We start from the raw sequence: 23,696 nt of genomic DNA, 5'->3' as shown, positions 1-23,696 counted from the left end.
CTATTAATATAACATAAGCATAATCAATTATTATAATACATCAAACATAAGACTAATGGTAGGACTAATGATAGGACTAATGGTAAGACTAATGGTAAGACTAATGGGAGGACTAATGATAGGACTAATGTAGGCTAACAGCTTTTTGCCCAGAGGGAAGGCCAACCAAAACAGCCAAGGGGCCGTCACACACTCACATACATACACACATAGAGGGCAGGGGCAGCTTCTGTTGGCTAGACCCTAGCCTCAGTAAAGTGGCTGGTAATTCCCCAGGCTGGCTCCACTTTCACTTGTCACTGCCAAAGGGTGTAGAGGGGGTGGGTGAAGCCAGAGAAGCAAGGGGTAGTCAGTGCCAGGGGACAAGGAAGGGGCAGAGGTCATGGACTCAAACCTAGACAGACAGTGTAATGTGTGTGTGTGTGTGTGTGTGTGTGTGTGTGTGTGTGTGTGTGTGTGTGTGTGTGTGTGTGTGTGTGTGTGTGTGTGTGTGAGCATGTGTGTGTGTGTGTGTGTGTGTGTGTGTGTGTGTGTGTGTGTGTGTGTGTGTGTGTGTGTGTGTGTGTGAGCGTGTATTCTCAAATCTAATCCTCTCTCTAGGCCACTTCCATATGCCAGTATAACACAGGCATCTCTGTGTCTTTGCTTGCTTGTTTGTGTGTGTGGGTAAGTAATCACTAGGAGCAACGAAGACTCCTGTCAGGCTCCAGATTGACCCGTCCAACCACCCACGTGTGTGTTTGTGTGCGTGTGTGTGTATGTGTGTACAACATCACTGCATGGCCGGTGGTTCACAGTGACAACATGTAATTTGGCTGCCCTGAATGCCTCTCTCAGGTTTATCCACTAGTAGCTGTTCATAGGAAACACAGAAGGAGATCAGGCAGACACATGGTGTGTGTCAGTATAGATAACTGGATGTATATTGTATAAGTCAGTCATGTCAGTGGCAATATGTTCATGTCAAGATAGATCACTGTATAGATGACCATCCACATGTATATTGTAGTAAGTTATGCTAATGATATCATGTCATTAAGCTTGGCACATCATGTCATTAAGCTTGGCTGTGTGCTTAGGATCGCTGTCCTGTTGGAAGGTGAACCTTCGCCTCAGTCTGAGGTCCTGAGTGATCTGCAGCAGGTTTTCATCAAGGATCTCTCAGTACTTTGCTCGGCTCATCTTTGCCTCGATCCTGACTAATCTCCCAATCCCTGCCACTGAAAAACATCCCCACAGCATGATGCTGCCACCACCATGCTTCACCGTAGGGATGGTGCCAGGTTTCCTCCAGACGTGACGCTTGGCATTCAGGCCAAAGAGTTTAATCTTGGTTTCATCAGACCAGATAATCTTGTTTCTCATGGTCTGAGAATCTTTAGGTGCCTTTTGGGAAACTCCAAACGGGCTGTCATGTACCGTTTTACTGAGGTGTGGCTTTAGTCTAGCCACTCTACCATAAAGGCCTGATTGGTGGAGTGCTGCAGAGATGGTTGTCCTTCTGGAAGGTTCTCCCATCTCCACAGAGGAACTCTGGAGCTCTGTCAGAGTGACCATCAGGTTCTTGGTCACCTCCCTGACCAAGGCCCTTCTACCCTGATTGCTCAGTTTGGCCGGGCGGCCAGCTCTAGGAAGAGTCTTGGTGGTTTCAAACTTCTTCCATTTAAGAATGAGGGAGGTCACTGTGTTCTTGGGAACCGTCCAGGCTGCAGAAATGTTTTGGTACCCTTCCCCAGATCTGTACCTTGACACAATCCTGTCTCGGAGCTCTACAGATAATTCCTTCGACCTCATGGCTGTTTTTTGCTCTGACATGCACTGTCAGCTGTGGGACCTTATATAGACAGGTGTGTGCCTTTCCAATCAATTGAATTTAGCACAAGTGGACTCCAATCAAGTTGTAGAAACATCTGAAGAATGATCAATGGAAACAGGATGCACCTGAGCTCAATTTCGAGTCTCATATCAAAGGGTCTGAATACTTATGTTTTTGTTTTAATACATTTTCAAAAATGTCTAAAAACCTGTTTTCGCTTTGTCATTATGGGGTATTTTGTGTAAATTGCTGAGGATTTTGGAAAAATGTTTTATCCATTTTAAATTAAGGCTGTAACGTAACAAAATGTGGAAAGTCAAGGGGTCTGAACACTTTCTGAAGGCACTGTAGATGACAGTTTAAATTTCACTATATTGTGTGTGTCTAGGGTTGCAAAGGGTCGGAAACTTTCCGGTGAATTTCCCGAAATTTTTCATTGGGACGTTAGCGTCCCACCTGGCCAATATCCAGTGAAATTGCAGAGCGCGAAATTCCAATTAAATTACTATAAATATTAAACTTTAATGAAATCACAAGTGCAATACATCAAAATATAGCTTAACTTATTGTTAATCCAGCCAAGGTGTCAGATTTCAAAAAGGCTTTACGGTGAAAGCACACCATGCGATTATCTGAGGACAGCATCCAGCACACAAATGCATAACAAATAATTTTCAACCAGGGAGTTGCGACACGAAAGTCAGAAATAGCGATATAATATATGCCTTACCTTTGAAGATCTTCTTCTGTTGGCACTCCAAAATGTCCCAGTTACATTACAAATGGTCCTTTTGTTTGATAAAGTCCTTTTTTTTATATTCATAAAAACTCAGTTTAGCTGGCGCGCTTCAGTCAATAATCCACTCGGTTTCCCTCTTTCAAAATGCATACAAAATGAATCCCAAATGTTACCAATAAACTTATCCAAACAAGTCAATCAACGTTTATAATCAATCCTTAGGTAACCTAATACGCAAATAAACAATACAATTTAAGACGGAGAATCGTTATTGTCTTTACCGGAGATAAACAAAAAGAATGCGCTGTCTCGGCCATGCGCTTGGAAACTACAGCCAAAATGGGAGCCGATTAGAAAAACTACAACTTCTCCCTCATTTTTCCAAAAACCAGCCTGAAACTCTTTCTAAAAACTGTTGACATCTAGTGGAAGCCCTAGGAACTGCAATCGGGGACGATTTCACCCTATTATAAAGGTGCCAGGCATTGAAATCAGTGCTATGCTGATTTTTATTTTTATGGTTTGTCCTTGGGGTTTTGTCTGCCATTTCAGTTCTGTTATACTCACAGACATTATTCTAACGGTTATAGAAACTTTAGAGTTTTTTCTATCCAAATCTACCAATTATATGCATATCCTAGTTTCTGGGCCTGAGTAGCAGGCAATTTACTTTGGGCACGCTTTTCATCCGGACATCAAAATACCGCCCCCTATCCCAAAGAAGTTTTAAGCCTGGGAATTTGGAGATTTTTGCTTCAATTCATCAAAAAAGTTTGCTTTTAACAGTGAACCTTTTTTGTGGGATACACATAAGGCAATTCTAGGTCTTGTGGCATATTTTGGCTAAACTATCCTCAATTCAATGGAATTGCAACCCTCTGCATGCACAGTGCATTCTTTCATCACATGTACAGCTGATTCTCAAGATCTTGCACACTAATGAGATGCTATTGAGCCCACACTACTACACTGTCTGAGCCAAGGACTACATGCTTTCTGGTAAGTTTTGATTACAATACTGGGTGGGATGAATATATTTTATATGACATACATTATTTTTTTGTTAACTAGTAAATAGTAGCCTACAGCAAAGTGTGTTTAAATAATTTCTAACTTGTTAACAATTTCTGCTAGTTAGTTTTTGCTACCATGTGGGTTTTAGCTTGCTTGAGCCTGCTAACTGAAGAGTGTTAATTCACCTGTTTCCATACATGTTTCATTTTAAAACATGTATTTTACAAAGGAATTCTTTAATCTAACTGCTTAACTATTTATCTGTACATGGATAATTTGTTATTTTTTTACTCTTTTTTCTCAAATCTTTACAGGAAAATACCACGGGCACTATCTGATGTGTGGAGACATTTCACTGCAGCTAATATAGAAGGAAAAGCTGTTTACATTTGCAAATACTGTGCCAAATCATATGTGAAGAATTATCTGGACAAGTGCATAAAGTTCCCTCAGCGCTCACAACAAGCAACCTCTGACAAAAGTCCCTCTACTTCTATTTGAGGTGAAAATTATGAATCAGACATCTTATCGATAGCAACAGCTCATCGTCCTCCTGGAATCAGAAGTATTGTTGGCTCAATGGAGGAACGTAGTCAGAGATATGCTGATGAATGTCTTGCTCGAGCTGTGTATGCAACTGGTTCACCTCTGATGCTCACAGGCAATGTGTATTGGAAGAGATTTCGGAATGTTCTTCACCCAGCATACACCCCTCTAACCAGACATACTTTATCTACTCATTTGCTGGATGCTGAGTTCAAGTGAAGATCAAGCAAATCATAGAGAAAGCAGACTGTATTGCAATCATATCTGATGGGTGGTCGAATGTTCGTGGGCAAGGAATAATTAACTACATCATCTCCCCCCCCTCAACCAGTATTCTACAAGAGCAGAGACACAAGGGACAACAGACACACCAGTCTCTACATTGCAGATGAGCTGAAGGCAGTCATCAATGACCTTGGACCACAGAAGGTATTGGCACTGGTGACAGACAATGCTCCGAACATGAAGGCTGCTTGGTCTAAAGTGGAGGAGTCCTACCTTCACATCACACCCATTGGCTGTGCTGTTCATGCATTGAATCTGCCCCTCAAGGACATCATGGCACTGAAAACAATGGATATACTACAAGAGAGCCAAGGAAATGGTTAGGTATGTGAAGGGTCATCAAGTTATAGCAGCAATCTACCTCACCAAGCAAAGTGAGAGGAATAAGAGCACCACATTGAAGCTGCCCAGCAACACCCATTGGGATGGTGTTGTCATCATGTTTGACAGTCTCTTGGAGAGGAAGGAGTCTCTCCAAGAAATGGCCATATCACAGTCTGACGATATGGACAGCCCCATCAAGAGGATCCTCCTGGATGATGTATTTTGTGAGAGAGTGGTAAGCAGCCTGAAATTCCTGAAACCTATAGCAGTAGCCATTGCACAGATTGAGGGAGACAATGCCATCTTGTCTGATGTTCAGACTTTGCTTGCAGATGTAAGAGAAGAAATCCGTACTGCCCTGCCACTTCACTATTGCTGCATGCAGAGGAAACTGCAGTTCTGAAATACATCAAAAAGTGTGAAGACTTCTGCCTGAAGCCCAAACACGCCGCAGCGTTCATGTTGGACCCCAAGTATGCTGGCAAGAGCATCCTGTCTGGTGCAGAGATCAACAAGGCCTATGGTGTCATCACTACCGTGTATCGCCACCTTGGCCTGGATGAGGGCAAGTACACTTCCAAGCAATGGCTTTTGGGATGGAGATGCAATATGGCAGTCGTGCCAACATATCTCATCAGCCACCTGGTGGAAGGGACTTTGTGGATCTGCGGCTCTTTCCCCCTGTTGCCTCCATCATCCTCCAAATCCCACCAACATCAGCCGCCTCAGAGCGCAACTGGTCCTTGTTTGGGAACACACACACCAAAGCATGGAACAGGCTGACCAATACAAGGGTTAAAAAATTGGTGGCCATCCGGGCAAATTGGAGGCTTTTTGAGCCTGACAACGAGTCATCCTCAACAAGGTTGGAAAGTGACAGTGAAGATGAGGCCTCAGAGTCTGATGTTCAAGAGGTGGACATTAAGGAGGTCCAGGGAGAAGACATGGAAGCCTGAGAGGAAGACAATCAAAGCTTTAGTTTCTAGACTATCATTTTACAGATGTATGTTGACATTTCTTTGGGGAGATGCGATGGATCATTGGGGATCATTCAATATTCCTTTTCTTTTGTTGTTCAGTGAAATCATCCATGTGAAGAGTCAACTCATTTTACCTTATCATAAGTAGACATAATTGCAGATGATTAAATCCTTCCAATAGAAATAAAAAACTATTTAGTTACGAATTTAACTTTAATTAAAGGTTTATGTTTCTGTCCCCATATGATATGGTAAATATACTGCTAAAAAAAATAAAGGGAACACTAAAATAACACATCCTAGATCTGAATGAATGAAATAATCTTATTAAATACTTTTTTCTTTACATAGTTGAATGTGCTGACAACAAAATCACACAAAAATAATGAATGGAAATCCAATTTATCAACCCATGGAGGTCTGGATTTGGAGTCACACTCAAAATTAAAGTGGAAAACCACACTACAGGCTGATCCAAATTTGATGTAATGTCCTTAAAACAAGTCAAAATGAGGCTCAGTAGTGTGTGTGGCCTCCACGTGCCTGTATGACCTCCCTACAACGCCTGGGCATGCTCCTGATGAGGTGGCGGATGGTCTCCTGAGGGATCTCCTCCCAGACCTGGACTAAAGCATCCGCCAACTCCTGGACAGTCTGTGGTGCAACGTGGCGTTGGTGGATGGAGCGAGACATGATGTCCCAGATGTGCTCAATTGGATTCAGGTCTGGGGAACGGGCGGGCCAGTCCATAGCATCAATGCCTTCCTCTTGCAGGAACTGCTGACACACTCCAGCCACATGAGGTCTAGCATTGTCTTGCATTAGGAGGAACCCAGGGCCAACCGCACCAGCAAATGGTCTCACAAGGGGTCTGAGGATCTCATCTCGGTACCTAATGGCAGTCAGGCTACCTCTGGCGAGCACATGGAGGGCTGTGCGGCCCCCCAAAGAAATGCCACCCCACACCATGACTGACCCACCGCCAAACCGGTCATGCTGGAGGATGTTGTAGGCAGCAGAACGTTATCCACGGTGTCTCCAGACTCTGTCACGTCTGTCACATGTGCTCAGTGTGAACCTGCTTCATCTGTGAAGAGAACAGGGCGCCAGTGGCGAATTTGCCAATCTTGGTGTTCTCTGGCAAATGCCAAATGTCCTGCACGGTGTTGGGCTGTAAGCACAACCCCCACCTGTGGACGTCGGGCCCTCATACCACCCTCATGGAGTCTGATTCTGACCGTTTGAGCAGACACATGCACATTTGTGGCCTGCTGGAGGTCATTTTGCAGGGCTCTGGCAGTGCTCCTCCTGCTCTTCCTTGCACAAAGGCGGAGGTAGCGGTCCTGCTGCTGGGTTGTTGCCCTCCTACGGCCTCCTCCATGTCTCCTGATGTACTGGCCTGTCTCCTGGTACGCCTCCATGCTCTGGATACTATGCAGACAGACACAGCAAACCTTCTTGCCACAGCTCGCATTGATGTGCCATCCTGGATGAGCTGCACTACCTGAGCCACTTGTGTGGGTTGTAGACTCCGCCTCATGCTACCACTAGTGTGAAAGCACCGCCAGCATTCAAAAGTGACCAAAACATCAGCCAGGAAGCATAAGAACTGAGAGTGGTCTGTGGTCACCACCTGCCGAACCACTCCTTTATTGGGGGTGTCTTGCTAATTGCCTATAATTTCCACCTATTGTCTATTCCATTTGCACAACAGCATGTGAAATGTATTGTCAATCAGTGTTGCTTCCTAAGTGGACAGTTTGATTTCACAGAAGTGTGATTGACTTGGAGTTACATTGTGTTGTTTAAGTGTTCCCTTTATTTTTTTGAGCAGTGTATATCCAATGCAAAAAACATCTACATTTAAATGGTATTAATATTAATTTGCATAGATTTCTGTTAATTCCCATATATTCCCGTTAATTTCACCTCTGAATATTCCCAAAAATGTGCAACCCGATGTGTGTCAATCAGTCAGTTAGTCATATTACGGTAATGACAATATGATCATGTCAATATAGGTTACAGTGTTTGCTTTAGGACTGATTGACTCAGTAGCAGCAGCAGCAGTCACTCTTCTCACTACATCAGTCTTCATTATGTTAAACTGTATGTACTGTAGTTACAATCTAGAGTGGGATGATAGGTGGTCCAAAACTCTGTTCTGGGCAAGCTGCCAACTTTCAATTTCCTTAACAGGAAGGGATAAGAATTGGATCATTTGAGAGGAGAGAGGACGCAGCCAGTATACTACTGTCAGTCACTGATAAAAAAATAAAAAAAAGTGGATAAACTTGTAAGACATAGACTATCCAATACAAAAATTGATTGTTGAAGTTAAAAACCCTTAATTCATTTGTAATTTCACCGTCGGGAATGTTGAAAGGAAATAAAATGGCTACTGTGCCTGGCTCTTGTCACTGAATATTTTATCTGCTGTTTCGTCTTCTTATAGGATTCCTTTAGGTGTTAGTAGCCTAAGATTATCATCAGACAGCTAAAGTTGTTCTGCAGGGGAGAAGAAAGTGCTAGCATAGTGATATTCTATTATATCAGGTAATGCTCATTTATTGGTTCTTGACAGTGTCAGAGAGACTTGTGCTACATGAATTCACGCCCACATTCAGTGTGCGACCCAAATGGCACCCTATTTGCTATATGGTACACTACGAGCCCTGGTCAAATGTGGTGCACAATGTAGGGAATAGGGTGCCACTTGAAATGCAGACATAGTCTAATCTTTTCCACTGAAGGTAATTAAATATACTTGTACAAGTGAGCTGTTAGAATATTAAGCTGAGGAACAGGGATGACATTCACAAAATCAAGGAACTGTAACTGGCTACATTTATTTGAGTGTTGGCATATTACTACTGAAAAAGGTTTGTTTTTTGTCAAACTCTCAAATGACAAATGGCACCCAATTCCTTATATAGCATACTTCTTTTGACCAGGGCCCATAGTGTAATCTTTTCTGCCAGAAAAGAACTGTTAGTTTCAGAGCCCCAGCGTACCAACTACAGAGAAACGTTATGATTATGTCCACATTTATTTCAAAGTGTTGGCAGTTGGCATTTTACTGAAAAGAGGTTATTTCTTTTCAAACACACCTCTGTCTCTCTGTCTCTCTCTCTGTGGGTAATTATGAGCTAAAGAAATGTTGAGGAATTAAATGCTGTAGGAGTTGTGATACTTTTTGTGAGTGTCTTAGCTAAGAAGTGAATCTGTTTTGGATGGTGTGTTTCATTTTATGAAAGAACAGAGCGACTGAGGGGGGAACTCACAGAAAGGACTCACACTTAACCACTAATGACAAATAATAGCATGGAGGTCCACATGCATAGTTGAGTGAGAGAGCCTGAGAGGGGTGTGGGGAGATGTTTGTGTCTGTGTGTGTGTACACTACAGTGTGTGTCTGTGTGTACACTACAGTGTGTGTGTGTCTGTATGTGTGTACACTACAGTGTGTGTGTCTATGTGTGTACACTAAAATGTCTGTCCGTGTGTGTATTTGTGTACATTACAGTGTGTGCGTGTGTGTGTCTGTACGTGTGTACACTAAAGTGGGTGTGTGTGTTCATTGATTAACATGTGGAAAGGCTGAAATGCAGAGACACAGAAGGTCTGTCATTGTGACGGGGTTCTTATCCACTATCAGGAAATCAGGAAATGGCTCCTCACAATTAGGCATTCCCATGATGACTCACTGAATTCATGCAAAGTTGCTCCAGTTTCAACAGTTTAACCCATGAAATATTCAGTTAATGTACTGTACTACCAATACATGTAGTTATGTTCTTCTATTTGCTAATACATTTAGTTCTACAGTAGTTGATGTTATTTTGCCCATGTTTATTAGACATGACTGAATATATTACTAGGGTCTAGTGGTCTGTGTTCTGTATTGTCCATTCTAACGTTTGTCCAGGGTGCTTGTATGACCTGTATGACAGCACACGTAACGGCCGTCGTCAAAATGAGACCAAGGTGCAGCGGAGGATGTGTTCATCTTGAAAGATTTTAATGGACCGAATGAACACTTACAAAATAAAATAAACCAAAAACGACCAGCAACAGTTCTGTCAGGTTACAAAACTAAACAGAAAACATCTACCCACAAAACCCAAAGGAAAAACAGGCTGCCTAAGTATGACTCCCAATCAGCGACAACGATGTACAGCTGTCCCTGATTGAGAGTCATACCAGGCCAAAACAAAGAAATACAAAAACATAGAAAAAAGGACATAGAATGCCCACCCAAATTACACTCTGACCAAACCTAAATAGAGACATAAAAAGGCTCTCTCAGGTCAGGGCGTGACAACACACAATCCGGATAATGCCAATATTTGCGTCCCAAATGTCACCCTTTCCCTATAAAGTGCACTACTTTTGACCAGAACCCTATGGGTCCTGGTCAAAAGTAGTGCACTAAATAAGGAATAGGGTGCAATTTGGGACGGAACCTAAATTCATGGGAGATTTCACAGATACACTAGAAAAGTGAGAGGTTTAATAGATGATTGACTTCATATAGAGGGAGCCATCACTTGCCTTTCCTAATCCTATGTTTCGCTTCCTAGCCATTACTTAATATGTTGCCATGTTGTCCTTCCTAGCCATTACTTAATATGTTCCCATGTTATCCTTCCTAGCCATTACTTAATATGTTGCCATGTTATCCTTCCTAGCCATTACTTAATATGTTGCCATGTTATCCTTCCTGGCCATTACTTAATATGTTGCCATGTTGTCCTTCCTAGCCATTACTTAATATGTTGACATGTTGTCCTTCCTAGCCATTACTTAATATGTTGCCATGTTATCCTTCCTAGCCATTACTTAATATGTTGACATGTTGTCCTTCCTAGCCATTACTTAATATGTTCCCATGTTATCCTTCCTAGCCATTACTTAATATGTTGCCATGTTATCCTTCCTAGCCATTACTTAATATGTTGACATGTTGTCCTTCCTAGCCATTACTTAATATGTTGCCATGTTGTCCTTCCTAGCCATTACTTAATATGTTGCCATGTTATCCTTCCTAGCCATTACTTAATATGTTGACATGTTGTCCTTCCTAGCCATTACTTAATATGTTCCCATGTTATCCTTCCTAGCCATTACTTAATATGTTGCCATGTTATCCTTCCTAGCCATTACTTAATATGTTGCCATGTTGTCCTTCCTAGCCATTACTTAATATGTTGCCATGTTATCCTTCCTAGCCATTACTTAATATGTTGCCATGTTATCCTTCCTAGCCATTACTTAATATGTTGCCATGTTATCCTTCCTAGCCATTACTTAATATGTTGCCATGTTATCCTTCCTAGCCATTACTTAATATGTTGCCATGTTATCCTTCCTAGCCATTACTTAATATGTTGCCATGTTATCCTTCCTAGCCATTACTTAATATGTTGCCATGTTATCCTTCCTAGCCATTACTTAATATGTTGCCATGTTATCCTTCCTAGCCATTACTTAATATGTTGCCATGTTATCCTTCCTAGCCATTACTTAATATGTTGCCATGTTATCCTTCCTAGCCATTACTTAATATGTTGCCATGTTATCCTTCCTAGCCATTACTTAATATGTTGCCATGTTATCCTTCCTAGCCATTACTTAATATGTTGCCATGTTATCCTTCCTAGCCATTACTTAATATGTTGCCATGTTATCCTTCCTAGCCATTACTTAATATGTTGCCATGTTATCCTTCCTAGCCATTACTTAATATGTTGCCATGTTATCCTTCCTAGCCATTACTTAATATGTTGCCATGTTATCCTTCCTAGCCATTACTTAATATGTTGCCATGTTATCCTTCCTAGCCATTACTTAATATGTTGCCATGTTATCCTTCCTAGCCATTACTTAATATGTTGCCATGTTATCCTTCCTAGCCATTACTTAATATGTTGCCATGTTATCCTTCCTAGCCATTACTTAATATGTTGCCATGTTATCCTTCCTAGCCATTACTTAATATGTTGCCATGTTATCCTTCCTAGCCATTACTTAATATGTTGCCATGTTATCCTTCCTAGCCATTACTTAATATGTTGCCATGTTATCCTTCCTAGCCATTACTTAATATGTTGCCATGTTATCCTTCCTAGTCAAGTTAGATTATGTCAGTGTGTCCTTCCTTTGTTTGCTGCTGTCCTTCTTTTCCTTTTCATACAGCTTGGCTTTTCTTTCGTATTCTCTTCATCCATTCTTTTATACATTCTCTCCATTCAACAGACCTGAGAGATCTCAAGGTTGATACTGTAGTCAAGGTGGATTTCAAAGGCCTATGGTAACACACACACATGCACACACACATATACAAACACATGCATGCACTCACGCACTCACAAATGTTCCCCCCATCCATTAGTACTGCTCCAAGGCGCCACGCAGAGCTCCATTTTAGTCACATCAGTTTAGGTCACTTCCTGTCTGTGGCCTTGATGATGTAACATATCCCAGGGAGAACGAAGATGGTGAATGATGTCACCTTCATTTGAGAGAAGTGGAGTGTTCTGATTCTCTAGCCCCACTCCCCAGTCCCCACCCTGTCTATGCCTTTGTTGACTGGCCCCTCATGGATTTACAAGCTTTAGAATAGGTATAAGAGATCATGCTTATAGCATCATACAGATGTAGGATCTTAATTTGATCAACCTGTTGCGGGTTTAAAAAGGCTTATGAAGTTTGGCATTTCCATTTAGAAATTTCAGGCTTGATTTTCCCTCATGAAAAATGTATCAACCCCTACAAAAAGGTCCATTAATTATAATCCACATAATAATTCACATTTCATGTTGCTGCTGGAATATTTTCCTGCTGTAGCAAACTGGCTGAAATTAAGATCCTACATCTGTATATAGCTGACGCTGATGTTAGAGGGCAAGTCAACAAGGGCAAAGAGAGGAGACGTGGATTGGAGATTCAGAAGGGACAGAGAATGTTTCCTAGCTGGGGCTATGTCCTTATCACAGGAGGCTGCTGAGGGGAGGACGACACATAATAATGGCTGGAATGGAGTGAATGGAATTTTATCAACCACATGGAAACGATGTGTTTGATGCTATTCCATTTATTCTGTTTTAGCCATTACTATGAGCCCATCCTCCAAATTAAGGTGCAACCAGCCACCTGTAGTCTGTATGCACTGTAGTTCGTATGTAGTCTCCACACCCACACTTCCTCCCTAATGCACACTAGTCTGGGGACGAGGTTAGACTATGGTTGCATTGCAAATGGCACCCTATTCCCTATATTTTGCACTACTTTTGATGAGGGCTCTGGTCACACACACTACACATGCACACACACACACACACACACACACACACACACACACACACACACGGTATTGGTTCTGCGTGGGAGGAGATAAACTCGCATGCTGTCCTTGTCCCTGATAGAAACTGACAAGAGCGTCAGGAGAACAGCAGTTTATCTATAGAATAACTTCATAAAATGTCCTTTTATTGCTTTATAATAGAAACAGTACTGTAATATGATCCTGGACTGGGGATCGTGTTAAGGGAGCACAACATGAAGACTATAGGAGAGTGTTTCTCTCTCAGATCAATCCCAATGGATCGTAATCACGTTAGCTTCCTGCTTCTCTGTCCCCAATGTTGTAAACAGGGCGACCATTTTGGATCTGACTGGCTCCACTCAGCCTGTGAGTGTGGTAATAATAATGTAATATGTCATCAGTGAAGGGTTGGGGAAGCTGGATTTAGAGCATGAAGTGTTTGACGTTACAGATATGGCAAGAGGTTGTTGGGGTTAGGCACCTTCTTTCAACAGTATATTGCCCCAATGGACCCTAAACTAAAGGGTTAATTGTGTCTATATATTGTGCAATGTACAGTATGTATAACTATACACTAAGAAACAAAGGGTTCTGAAGGGTTCTACCTGGAACCAAAAAGGGTTATCCTATGGGGACAGCTGAAGAACCCTTTTGGAACCCTTTTTTCTAAGAGTGTATAACACTAATCTGATATTTTATTTGTGTCCCCTCTCCTTTTTCTCTGTCCCTCTCACTTGTTCTCCAGAAGGATCTGCCTCTGCCCCGAAAAAGTAGCAGGTGAGTTTACGTTTTGGGTTCATTGAGTAGTGCCTTGGTGTGTATGTGTACGTGTGTTATGTTTGGGAGAAACATAGAAAAGCAGTACTCTGTAAATGGGAACATATTTTAGCCCCTGTGAACCTCTTTACCCGTGGATTATTTAAATTGTAAATCTAAACTGACACTCAGGTGACTCCAAGTTTGAGGTTTATTTGATTTGCCTCCACATGAATGTGCCTGTATGCAGTCTTCTAACGTCAGTTCACTGGACAGAAATCGGTTTTGCCCCATGAAGCTTTATACCCCACACAACTTTTGTTCTTTTTTTTTCTTCTTGTAAACCCGACACACTGACAATCTCATGCACAGTTGAGCTCTGAAATAGCAGCACTATAGGAAGTCTCTTCACACTTCACATGTTTCTGGAGAGAGGGGTTAGAAGTTGTCAGCATGTGAGAAATGGGGGCTTTGAAAGGATGCAGACTCACTCTCGTACACATACACACACACTCGGGATCGTAGTGACGTGTAGCTTGAATTTCTGAGAGCTTGTGTGTGTTGCTGTCCATGGTGCTGAAGCGTTCCCTCACTCCGGGCTTTCCTCCTTTCTCTCAACCGCTCTCTCTGTCCATGGTGCTGAAGTGTTCCCTCACTCCGGGCTTTCCTCCTTTCTCTCAACCGCTCTCTCTGTCCATGGTGCTGAAGCGTTCCCTCACTCCGGGCTTCCCTCCTTTCTCTCAACCGCTCTCTCTCTCTATGGCGCTGAAGCGTTCCCTCACTCCGGGCTTCCCTCCTTTCTCTCAACCGCTCTCTCTCTCTATGGCGCTGAAGCGTTCCCTCACTCCGGGCTTCCCTCCTTTCTCTCAACCGCTCTCTCTCTCTATGGCGCTGAAGCGTTCCCTCACTCCGGGCTTCCCTCCTTTCTCTCAACCGCTCTCTCTCTCCATGGCGCTGAAGCGTTCCCTCACTTACATCGTTCTTCTGACTCATCTCTCTCGCTCTCCCTGTCTGTGGCTTTCCCTTCCCTCAGTGTGTGTCTCTTTCACTAATTGAAGTGAGGAGGAAAATGCATGTATATCAGTAGTACACCTGCACACAGTTACTAAACAGTCATTAAGTACTGTATTCAAAACAGAACTGAATGAAGATTTGAGTGATGGAAAGTCCTCTATCTATTAGCTGAGTCAGTATGACTAAACTGTTTTATTTTGCACCATAGTACTATATCTAAACTAGGCTAAGGTAGGTTTTAAATAGGGCTGGGCGGTATACCGTATTTTACGATATACCGGTATTGATGCATGGACCGGTTTGGGTTTTTACTTCACCTTCTATAATGGTATTTGAATGTTTGGTTTGTTAAATGTGATATGCCGTGTTTAACGTCCATTTTTATAGTTTACTTCGCTACTTGAGTCATCTCTTCGCTCTCTCTCTCTCAATGCCGTTTTCCACACAGACCTAGCCCCGCACTCAAGGAGCGCATTTGTTTTTCCTTGACCAGGAGACACTTGAGTTCAGTCTGCATGGTCAATGCAGTACATGCAACAATGTTGATGACAACAATGCTGTTAACTTTGCTTCTTAATATAAATCCACTAGTGTTCTATAATTACACTATTAGTTTGTGTTGCTTACATCTGCAAACAGCTAGTTTGTCTTTTCTTAGCAAGTTGGGCCGCAAGGCACTACAGACGGTAGTGCGAGCGGCCCAGTACATCACTGGGGCCAAGCTTCCTGCCATCCAGGACTTCTATACCAGGCGGTGTCAGAGGAAGGCCCTAAAAATTGTCAAAGACTCCAGCCACCCAAGTCATAGACTGTTCTCTCTGCTACCGCACGGCAAGCGGTACCGGAGCACCAAGTCTAGGTCCAAGAGGCTTCTAAACAGCATCTACCCCAAGCCATAAGACTCCTGAACATCTAGTCAAATGGCTACAATTTAAAGGCAATGCTACCAAATACTAATTGAGTGTATGTAAACGTCTGACCGACTGGGAATGTGATGAAAGAAATAAAAGCTGAAATAAATCATTCTCTCTACTATCATTCTGACATTTCACATTCTTAAAATAAAGTGGTGATCCTAACTGACCTAAAACAGGGAATTTTTACTAGGATTAAATGTCAGGAATTGTGAAAAACTGAGTTTAAATGTATTTGGCTAAGGTCTATGTAAACTTTCGACTTCAACTGTATTCTATCTATAGAATTAGAATAATCATTCTATTTCCATGATTCCAACATATAACCCAAGTGTTTTGCTCTAAATCATAAGTAAAATCGCTATTGCAACATTTGGTTCAAAATCAGGTTTAGATTGTTAGCCCATATCGTGCAGCCCTACATGGCAGTGTGTAAATTATCTCAAATGAGTGCAGGAAATGCAGAAATTTATGAAAATGCAAAGAAATATTTTGTGTTGAAGTTGAATTGAACAGTATAAAACAATCAGAATGGAGAAGGACCCATTGACATCACTTAGAATGTATGTGTTGCCACCCTAAGGTCATGCACTACTTATAAAGAAAATTTAGAAATGTAATAATTTAAAATCATAAATACTGTCAAATATTGTCATTCCGTCAATTTAAAAAAAATACGGTGATATATTTTGGCCATTTTGACCAGCACTAGTTTTAAATATCCTCATCTTTTATAGGAGTAGATAGTGAGTTCCCTCCTCTATACCTGTAGAGATGGATTTAGAGTAGTATTGCTGGTAAATGCTAAAATTTATTTTCTCTGGATTTGAATCTGTGGCTACTGGCTATTATGCCACTGTGGTATTTAGGCCTAGCTAGCTGCTGTGCTGTGTGTATGTTAGCCACATAGATTTATCTCAATACATCACATTTACTGTAAAATCCCATTGTAGCACCGAAGGTACTTGTTATTGTATGGGTGAAATTAATATGATATGAATACGGAATGAATATAAAGCATTTGCAGAGGCGTTTTTCAAAAAGCATTTCATTTGCATTTTGTTTGATTTTGCGTGCTCTGCAGTCTGCAGTCTTTCCTGTTCTGCCTCTGGGCACGAATGCTGTCTGGAGGTGTTAGGCATTTCAAAAAGCTGAGGTATTTGTTGTGTGTGACATCTTCCGGACTCGTTGACATGTCTGGTATTTATCTGTGTGTGTGTGACATTTTCTAGTAATCAATTTGGACAAGGGTTTGAGTGGCCAGTGAGTGAGTCACTATCAGTGTGGTATTTACGCTATGTTTAAATGACCCAAATCAAATTTTATTGGTCACATGCACGTTGTTAGCAGATGTTATTGCAGGTGTAGGGAAATGCTTGTGCTTCTAGCTCCGACAGTGCAGTAATATCTAACAAGTAATATCTAACAAATTACACAACATATACCCAATACACACAAATCTAAGTAGGAATTAATTAAGACTATATACATATGGACGAGCGATGTCAGAGCGGAACGGACTAAGATACAGTAGAATAGTATAGAAAAACAGTATATACATATGAGATGAGTAATGCAAGATATGTAAGTATTATTAAGTGAATGAGATACAGTAGAATAGTATAGAAAACAGTATATACACATGAGATGAGTAATGCCAGATATGTAAACATTAAAGTGACTAGTGTTCCATTACTTAAAGTGGCCAGTGATTTCTAGTCTATACCTATAGGCAGCAGCCTCTAATGTGTTAGTGATGGCTGTTTAACAGTCTGATGGCCTTGAGATAGAAGCTGTTTTTCAGTCTCTCAGTCCCAGCTTTGATGCACCTGTACTGACCTTGCCATCTGGATAGGGCTGGGCGATATGGCCTAAAAGTACATTTCTTTTCAGAGGTTTGGACGATTCACGATATATATATCTCGATTTCTTGTTTTTCTCTAAACAAATGAAAAAAGGCCAAGACATAATTATTAACGGAATTTTCTTTATTAAAATAAAAAATAAACAAGGCCTCAAGGCCTATTTGTGCAAAACATATGAACAACACACACCCACGCGTCTATTCTATTGTTTAGGAAATGTTTGACCACTAGCTGTTTGAATATGTAATTGATAAAATAATTTTGATTGAAAATGTATTCATTTAGTTAATTTGTTGTTATAATTAAAACAGCCTGTGGTTATTTGCTATTGGATTGGCAGAATGACAACTACTAACACATTAGCCTACAGCTGGCCTGAACATAACTTTCTTGAATTCACTTTAATTATCCAATGTCACACTTACCGATGGCAAGTTGAAACCTGTGCCCAAAGCACAGCAGGCAGGTCCAGTTGTTCAAGCGCAATGCTTTTATCATGTTGCTCCTGCTGTCCGTTGTCATGCACACCTGTCGATCTTCTCTATTCTTCCACGATGCCAGAGAGCCTTTGAGACCCTGAGCTATTACTTCACCTGTATGATAATCGGGGAAGTAAGACATCTGGAGGCAGACATTTTGCAATTTCCAGTCTTCATTTATGTAGTTGACTGTCAAACTTAGGTATGGCTCTGTTTTTTGCTCGACCATAGATTGGCTGTGGTGGAAAAATAAGAAACACTAGCCAGCTTCTCTGTGGCTCTTTCGTGGGTAGCAGTGTATAATCGTGGCAGGGCTTCTTCCGTGAAATACTTGCGGCTTGGCAGCTGATATTTGTGGTCAACTGTACCTAGCAGCTTTTTAAAGCCTAGCTTTTCTACTGTAAAGATTGCATCCGTTATCTCCTTTCACCTCAAACATTTCTTGTCATAAGGGATTATGTTTGAAAAGGATGCGGCTATGGTAGTTAGTCTTTTAGCAGACGTTTTGGGAAACGGGCGACTGGAATCAGCATTGCGTAGTCTCACGCATTCCTCCCATTCCACCGCATGTTTCAGTTGCAGGTAATGGAAGGGGTTGGTATTACTGCTGCTTTTCGTAGAAATTGTCTTTCAACACATTTTGCACAGGACATTTGTTTGCTGAACATCAGACCTCTTAAATCCGAACCACTTCCATATTACTAAAAAAACATTGCTGCCCTTTTTGGGGATGATTTCATGGCTTCCTCACTTTCCATTTTGGTGGAACTCTTACTGTCGCTACACTTCTACGGCGTGGTTATAATTTGTGAAAGGCTGTCTAGGGTTGTGATTGGTGGATAAGCTCTGTGCACGTGTCGGCACGCAATTGGGACATGATTCGACATTGGGCTGACAGAGAAGAGACCGTGAGATGCTGCATTTGTAAAACGTTACAACGTTATAACAAAACCTCAATTCTTGCGATACAGGCATTTTCCATATCGAGCTAAAACATAAACTCGAATATATCGGGGGGAAAAAAATATTTATCGCCCAGCCCTACTTCTGGATGATAGCGGGGTGAACAGGCAGTGGCTCGGGTGGTTGATGTCCTTGATGATCTTTTTGGCCTTCCTGTGACATTGGGTGCTGTAGGTGTCCTGGAGGGCTGGTAGTTTGCCCCCGGTAATGCGTTGGGCAGACCACACCACCCTTTGGAGACCCCTGCAGTTGCGGGTGGTGCAGTTGCTGTACCAGGCGGTGATACAGCCCAACAGGATGCTTTTAATTGTGCATCTGTAAAAATTTGTGAGGGTTTTAGGTGACAAGCCAAATTTATTTAGCCTCCTGAGGTTGAAGAGGCTCTGTTGCGCCTTCTTCACCACACCGTCTGTGTGGGTGGTCCATTTCAGTTTGTCAGTGATGTGTACGCCAAGGAACTTGAAGCTTTCCACCTTCTCCACTGCGGTCCTGTCGATGTAGATAGGGGGGTGCACCATCTGCTGTTTCCTGAAGTCCACAATCTTCTCCTTTGTTTTGTTGACGTTGAGTGAGAGGTTATTTTCCAGGCACCACACTCCCAGAGCCCTCACCTCCTCCCTGTGGCTGTCTCGTCATCGTTGGTAATCAAGCCTACTACTGTTGTGTCGTCTGCAAACTTGATGATTGAGTTGGAGGTGTGCTTGGCCACGCAGTCATGGGTGAACAGGGAGTACAGGAGGGTGCTGGGCACGCTCCCCTGTGGGGCCCCAGTGTTGAGGATCAGCGGAGTGGAGGTGATGTTTCCTACCTTCACTACCTGGGGGCAGGCACGTCAGGAAGTCCAGGACCCAGTTGCACAGGGCGGGGTTCAGACCCAGGGCCTCAAGCTTTATAATGAGCTTGGAGGGTGCTATGGTGTTGAATGCTAAGCTATAGTCAATAAACAGCATTCGTACATAGGTATTCCTCTTGTCCAGATGGAATAGGGCAGTGTGCAGAGTGATGGCGATTGCATCGTCTGTGGATCTATTGGGGCAGTAAGCAAATTGAAGTTGGTGTAAGGACCAGTGACTCACCATATGTTTTTATCATCATGGTGATCGGTGACCCTCCCCACCATGTCAGGTCACTTCCTGGTGGGTGTTGTCCATGACCTCTGACCTTTACCTCAGGGCAGCAGATGTCACAACAGGACACTGAACATGGGTGAAGCTAGGTACTCCTGTGTCGCTTTCCCAGTGTCACTCTCTCTCTCTGTAAGATCAGACTCCTCCCTCTGTCTCTCTGTATCTTTGCTTACTGTGTTTCCCAAACTACCATGTCAGCAAAGCAGTACAGATACACACATACTTGTACATTAGTCATCATTAGTGTCCATAAATCCTGGTTTGAGGTTCCGGATTACCTGCTTATTCCTTCCTGATTCTGGGATATCTGGAAAACCTGGGGATTTTTGGAAAGTTCCCTGAATTTTGCAACCGTATTAACCTCCCTTCACTGATATGCACGAGTGCTGTCTCCCCCTCTTGTATATTTCAGCCACAGCCTTTATCTCTCAGCTCAGACACCCTACTAGGTAGTGTCCCAAATGGCACCCTAATCCCTATATAGTGCACTACTTTTGACCAGGGCCCATCGGGTCCTGTTTGGGATGCAGCCCTAGTCTACATTAGAGGGACATCTATTTTTGAATTAGTCCCATCAGCATTGCTGTGCAACTGTCAGTCCTGGTCAGCATTTAGTATCATCTCATTTGCTATGTGGATAAGATTTGTTGAATCATTTTGTGCTCTCTGTTCCTATCTTAGCGCTCCATGATGACGTTCTCCCTTGACTGTGTGTGTTTGTGTGTGTTTTGCGTGTGTGTGTAGTATTGTAATTGGACTGTCGGATTTGTTTAATTATTTTGTCGAGTGTGTGTGTGTGTGTGTGTGTGTGTCCGTGTGCCTGTGCACTTGTGTGTGTCCTCATGATGACGTTTTTCCTTGGCAGTATGTGTGGCCTCATGATGACGTTTTTCCTTGGCAGTATGTGTGGCCTCATGATGACGTTTTTCCTTGGCAGTATGTGTGGCCTCATGATGACGTTTTTCCTTGGCAGTATGTGTGGCCTCATGATGACGTTTTTCCTTGGCAGTATGTGTGGCCTCATGATGACGTTTTTCCTTGGCAGTGTGTGTAGGGTTGTTGCACTCAATGCTCATTTCTGCAATATCTAGTGCAAATGTATGATGTCACAGATCATCATACATTTGTTGGAGAAAAGGAAGGGTTTTATGAAATGGCAGGGTGGTTGTTTGTTGGAGAGAGAGAGCAAGAGATGAGAGGAGAGGGAGGTAGGGGAATGAAAGAGAGGGGTAAGGGAGGAGAGGGGTAAGGTACAAAATGACATATCCTATTGCTGTTGTCATTCGATTCCTACTGCAATTGCTGTTTCAAGCTTTCCAATAAGTACCAGTCTCTGTTTTGGTAGCTGTCCACCCGTGCTGCTGTCATCTCACACACACACACACACACACACACACACACACACACACACACACACACACACACACACACACACACACACACACACACACACACACACACACACACACACACACCAAGCTGTCACCTCATCCCTCCCTCCCTCTCTTGCTCTCTCTCCCCCTCTCTCTCTTCCTCTGTCTTGTCATTTACATTAGTCCACAGTCCACTGCTCTCTGCTCTCCTCCCTCAGATAGCTTTCACACTCACACACATCCCTGCTGTTATTACTCTCTATACCCCCCCCCTCCATCGTTCTACACTTCCTGCCCTTGAGAGCAGCCCCGGAATCCTCCCTCTTTCCGAGAGGGAAGCAAGGCAGTCTGTTCCCTCCCTCTTTTTCTCTCCTCTCTGTCACGCTCTCCCTCTCTCTTTCTCTCTATCGCTCTCTCTCTCTCTTTCGCTGTCTGTAGCTCTGCTGACATTTCCTCTCCACCCTCTCTCTGACACACACACACACTCCCCGTCAGGCTGCCATGCTGGTGCTGTGGAGTGTGTATTCAACCTCTTGACTGCCTAGCTGCTTGTGTGTCTGTCTGTCTGTGTGGCTCAGCTAGTCTCCTGTGGGTTTGCCAAAGCAGCACAGCGCATCCTGTAGCAACATGTTTCGACGCACGAAAAGGTAATGGCAGAGCTTCTCTGTTTTTTTCCCCTTCTACTGTAGACCTAATGTCATCCGTCTTTCTCTCTCCTTTTATCTCATTGCTTATCGGTCTGTCTTCTCTCAGTTCTTTTCTAGTGTCTCCCCCTGTCTCTCTGTGTAGTGATAACGTTAACCGCAAAGCTCTCTGAATCTCTCTCTCTCTCTCTCTCTCTCTCTCTCTCTCTCTCTCTCTCTCTCTCTCTCTTTATTTCTCTGTCTCTCACCGTGGACCTGGTTTCATCTCCCTCTCTTTCTGTCATAGCATTAGGTGGAGGTTTAATAAAGGTGTTGTTGTTGTTGTTGTTTTGATGGTTGTCAACCTCCGGCCAGCTCTCATGCTGTGTCACAGTTGTCCCTCTGTCTCCTATTGGCACTGGTGTGTGTGTGTGTGTGTGTGTGTGTGTGTGTGTGTGTGTGTGTGTGTGTGTGTGTGTGTGTGTGTGTGTGTGTGTGTGTGTGTGTGTGTGTGTGTGTGTGTGTGTGTGTGTTTTACTATACTTGTGAGCACCAAGTCCTCACAAGAATAGTAAAGCAACTAAAATTCAGAGAAGGGAGGACATTTTGCCGGTGCTCACTTTTAAAAAGGCTATTTTAGGCTTAGGGGTTAGGTTAGGGTTAAAGTTAGAATTAGGGTTAGGGGTTAGGTTTAAGGTTAGGTTTAGGGTTAGAGGTTAGGGAAGATAGGATTTTGAATGGGAATCAATTGTTGGTCCCCAAGAAGTCATCACAAGTATAATGAGGCATGAGGCGGCAGGTAGCCTAGCGGTTCAGTGCGTTGGGCTAGTAACTGAAAGGTCGCCGGTTCGAATGCCGAGTCGACTTGGTGAGTAATATGTTGATGTGCCCTTGAGCACTTAACCCTAAGTGTGCGCGCATGTGTGCATGATTTTCTCTGTTCCATATGATGTAATGAACCTCCCTTTGTGAGCATGTTGGTGATGCACATGTATTTGGGATGTTGTAGGTCAGTTTCCCAACCCTGGTCCTCCAGGTTAGTATAGCCCTGGACAAACACGCCTCCTTCAACTCATTGAGGGCTTGATGATTAATTGACAAGTTGAATCAGGTGTTCTTGTCCAGGATTACAATGACAATGTGTACTGTTGGGGGAACTGGACGACCAGGGTTGGGAAACACTGTTGTAGATGATTGATAGACATGTTACACACACAAACAGGCAGTCATACACAGGACTCTGGAGGTTTGTGTCTGGTCAGTGGCCTAGCCACTTGTCAGAGATAGGATTCAATGCTGTGCTATAAATACCGTGGTGTCTGGGTTAGAGGCTTCTGTAGGGGAGGGTCAATGCTGTGCTACATATACTGTGGTGTCTGGGTTAGAGGCTTCTGTAGGGGAGGGTCAATGCTGTGCTACATATACTGTGGTGTCTGGGTTAGAGGCTTCTGTAGAGGAGGGTCAATGCTGTGCTACATATACTGTGGTGTCTGGGTTAGAGGCTTCTGTAGAGGAGGGTCAATGCTGTGCTACATATACTGTGGTGTCTGG

At 43.0% G+C, this 23,696-nt stretch overlaps 1 protein-coding gene across 3 annotated transcripts in view; it reads left to right on the top strand.

The window, feature by feature from the left end:
* The window catches only part of LOC106589837 (microtubule-associated serine/threonine-protein kinase 1), an 87,597-nt gene that overhangs the window by 3,264 nt on the left and 60,637 nt on the right, over positions 1-23,696 (top strand). Inside the window, exon 2 of one of the 3 annotated variants that reach the window (XM_045707909.2) lies at positions 13,780-13,808. In XM_045707909.2, coding sequence (XP_045563865.1) covers positions 13,780-13,808 — 29 coding nt within the window. Of the gene's footprint in view, positions 1-13,776; positions 13,809-21,878; positions 22,170-23,696 lie in introns of those variants that run through there. The other 2 variants (XM_045707903.2, XM_045707916.2) reach the window with 2 other exon arrangements.

The sequence above is a fragment of the Salmo salar genome, chromosome 02 (assembly GCF_965601325.2).
Source record: "Salmo salar chromosome 02, fSalSal1, whole genome shotgun sequence".
Taxonomy (NCBI): Eukaryota; Metazoa; Chordata; class Actinopteri; order Salmoniformes; family Salmonidae; genus Salmo; species Salmo salar.
This window is presented reverse-complemented; position numbering and strand designations above follow the sequence as displayed.